We start from the raw sequence: 2,117 nt of genomic DNA, 5'->3' as shown, positions 1-2,117 counted from the left end.
CATCTCTGACGGTGCTAATCTGTATGGCGCCTTAGAGATAGGCGTGGTACCTGGCATAAGATCGATCGAAAACTCTACCTCTCGTACCGGTGGTCTACCAGAGACGTCATCGGGAAAAACGTCTGAAAAGTCCCTGACAACTGGGACATCTGCAACTGACTGGCTGGAGACCTCGGGAATAGATATAATGGTCGCAATGAATGCTCGACAACCCCTAAGCATGAGCTTCCTAGCCTGAATACAAGATATCATGATAGGAAAATTAAAGTACCGGTCAGGTTCAAATAGGAATTGCTCCCTTCCAAGCGGTCGGACTAGAACAGATCTCCGCTGAAAATCAATAAGTACTCTGTTCTTGTGCAGCCAATCCATCCCAAGTATAATATCAAACTCTGGCATTGGCAGCACGATCAAATCCGCATAGACAAGATTTCCATGAAGCTCGAGGTTTATGTCTCGTACTACGCTAGTCGCTGCCATCTCCTCGCCAGAAGGAATAACCACAGAATACGCCACATCCAATCCAATCGTCTTGACCTCGATGGAAATCGCAAAGGTCTCAGATATGAATGAATGAGTGGCTCCTGAATCAATCAAGTCGTTCGTAGAAGCTCCGCCTATAAATATTCTTCCTGAAAGGTTGGAACATCTATCTAAATCCAATAATTAACCAGAATTAATCCTATAGACATGCAAAGGTCAAAGTTCTTCTAACTTAGATTCCCAAAACGACCCGTATAGAACATGCAATCTTATCACAATTTCTAAGTTCAAATCTTATAACCCAATAATTCAAAGCAATTAATCCAAAAATGCTGAATTAAATATGCTAAAATTTTCCCAAATAAAAACTTAAAAATTTAAGATACCTGTCAAGAGCATAGTCCCTGGGTTCGCCTCCGCTGCATGGAGTGCAAACACTCTGCCCTGAGTAGGCAATGTCCCCTGAGGACAATCCTTTAGCAAATGGCCTGTACCGCCACACTTGAAACACTTCCCAGAACCATACATGCAAGTTCCGGTATGACGACGTGTGCACCTGGCACAGACCGGGTACTCCTGCCTCCTCGGGAACACACGTCCCTGCTGCTGCTGCTCTCTGCTCCTCGATGGGCCATGGAAATGCCTCTTATGCTGCTGAAGAGGGCGGTGGGGCGCCTGAAATGGCCGCTTACCATTGCGGTCATTCTCGATATCTCTCTGCTCCTGTTCTGCAGTAAGAGCTCTAGAGACAGCGACCTCATATGTCGTACGGCCAACAACCCTAACATCATGACGCAGGATCGGCCGCAATCCATCCATGAAGTGCCTAAGTCTGGCACCTTCGTCGTTCGCGATCAGGGGTACAAAGTGACAACCCCTCTCGAATTTACGGAGAAACTCCGTAACAGTCATGTCACCCTGTCTCAGGGTCATAAACTCCCTGATCAACCGCGAACGCACGTCATCAGTAAAATACTGAGAGAAGAACACCTCTCTAAAGTGCGTCCAACTGAGAGTAGCTAGATCCAGAGCTACAGATGCGCCCTCCCACCATAGACGGGCGTCTCCTCCAAAAAGATATGTCGCACAGCGGACCCCGTCAACATCCTCAAGCTCCATAAATCTGAAAGTAACCTCTAGGGACTTAATCCATCCCTCAGCCACCATGGGATCAGACGTCCCAGTGAACTCCTTCGGGTTCATCCTCATGAATCGCTCACAAATAGCCTCGGGTCTAGGCGGCCTAGCCACCGCTGCAGCATTGTTCCCCGCGAACTGTGCGAAGAACTGAGTCATACCCGCCATCATCTGGGTATGCATATCAGGTGGTGGAGGAGGTGGCGGTGGACCTCTATCCTCATAACGGTTCTGAGGCTCATCATCCTCGTTTTCAGCACCCCTCGGGCGGTCAATAACTCGTCTAGGAGGCATATTGTACCATGTAAAATCTNCAGTAGTAAGTACAACCCTTTACAAGAAACATCGCTCTGATACCAACTGTGAGGGCCCGTAATTCGTATTCATAATTTTTCGGAATTATTAAAAATTTTCTCTTTAAATAAATAAAATTGCAACGTATAAAAATTTTCGTAAAATAACCCAACGGTTTAACATAAACATAGCAGCGGAAACTG

The 2,117-nt window shown here is 46.6% G+C and overlaps 1 protein-coding gene across 1 annotated transcript; it reads right to left on the bottom strand.

Moving 5' to 3' along the window:
• Positions 1-214: 214 nt before the first annotated feature.
• LOC140972504 (uncharacterized) lies at positions 215-1,914 on the bottom strand. The gene is made up of 4 exons (XM_073434921.1): positions 1,440-1,914; positions 978-1,322; positions 349-632; positions 215-229 (listed from the first exon to the last, which is right to left on the bottom strand). The coding sequence occupies exons 1-4, from the start codon at positions 1,912-1,914 to the stop codon at positions 215-217; spliced, it is 1,119 nt and encodes a 372-aa protein (XP_073291022.1).
• Between the last annotated feature and the right edge of the window lie 203 nt (positions 1,915-2,117).

The sequence above is a fragment of the Primulina huaijiensis genome, chromosome 3 (assembly GCF_012295235.1).
Source record: "Primulina huaijiensis isolate GDHJ02 chromosome 3, ASM1229523v2, whole genome shotgun sequence".
In the NCBI taxonomy this organism is placed as follows: Eukaryota; Viridiplantae; Streptophyta; class Magnoliopsida; order Lamiales; family Gesneriaceae; genus Primulina; species Primulina huaijiensis.
This window is presented reverse-complemented; position numbering and strand designations above follow the sequence as displayed.

Excerpts from the sequence above, each read along its gene's own strand:
- LOC140972504 (XM_073434921.1), bottom strand. The coding sequence starts at position 1,914 with ATGCCTCCTAGACGAGTTATTGACCGCCCGAGGGGTGCTGAAAACGAG. Across the intron at positions 1,323-1,439 it reads GTATTTTACTGATGACGTGC|GTGCCAGACTTAGGCACTTC; the intron begins GTTCGCGGTTGA and ends CGAACGACGAAG. Across the intron at positions 633-977 it reads GAAGTGTTTCAAGTGTGGCG|GAAGAATATTTATAGGCGGA; the intron begins GTACAGGCCATT and ends CCAACCTTTCAG.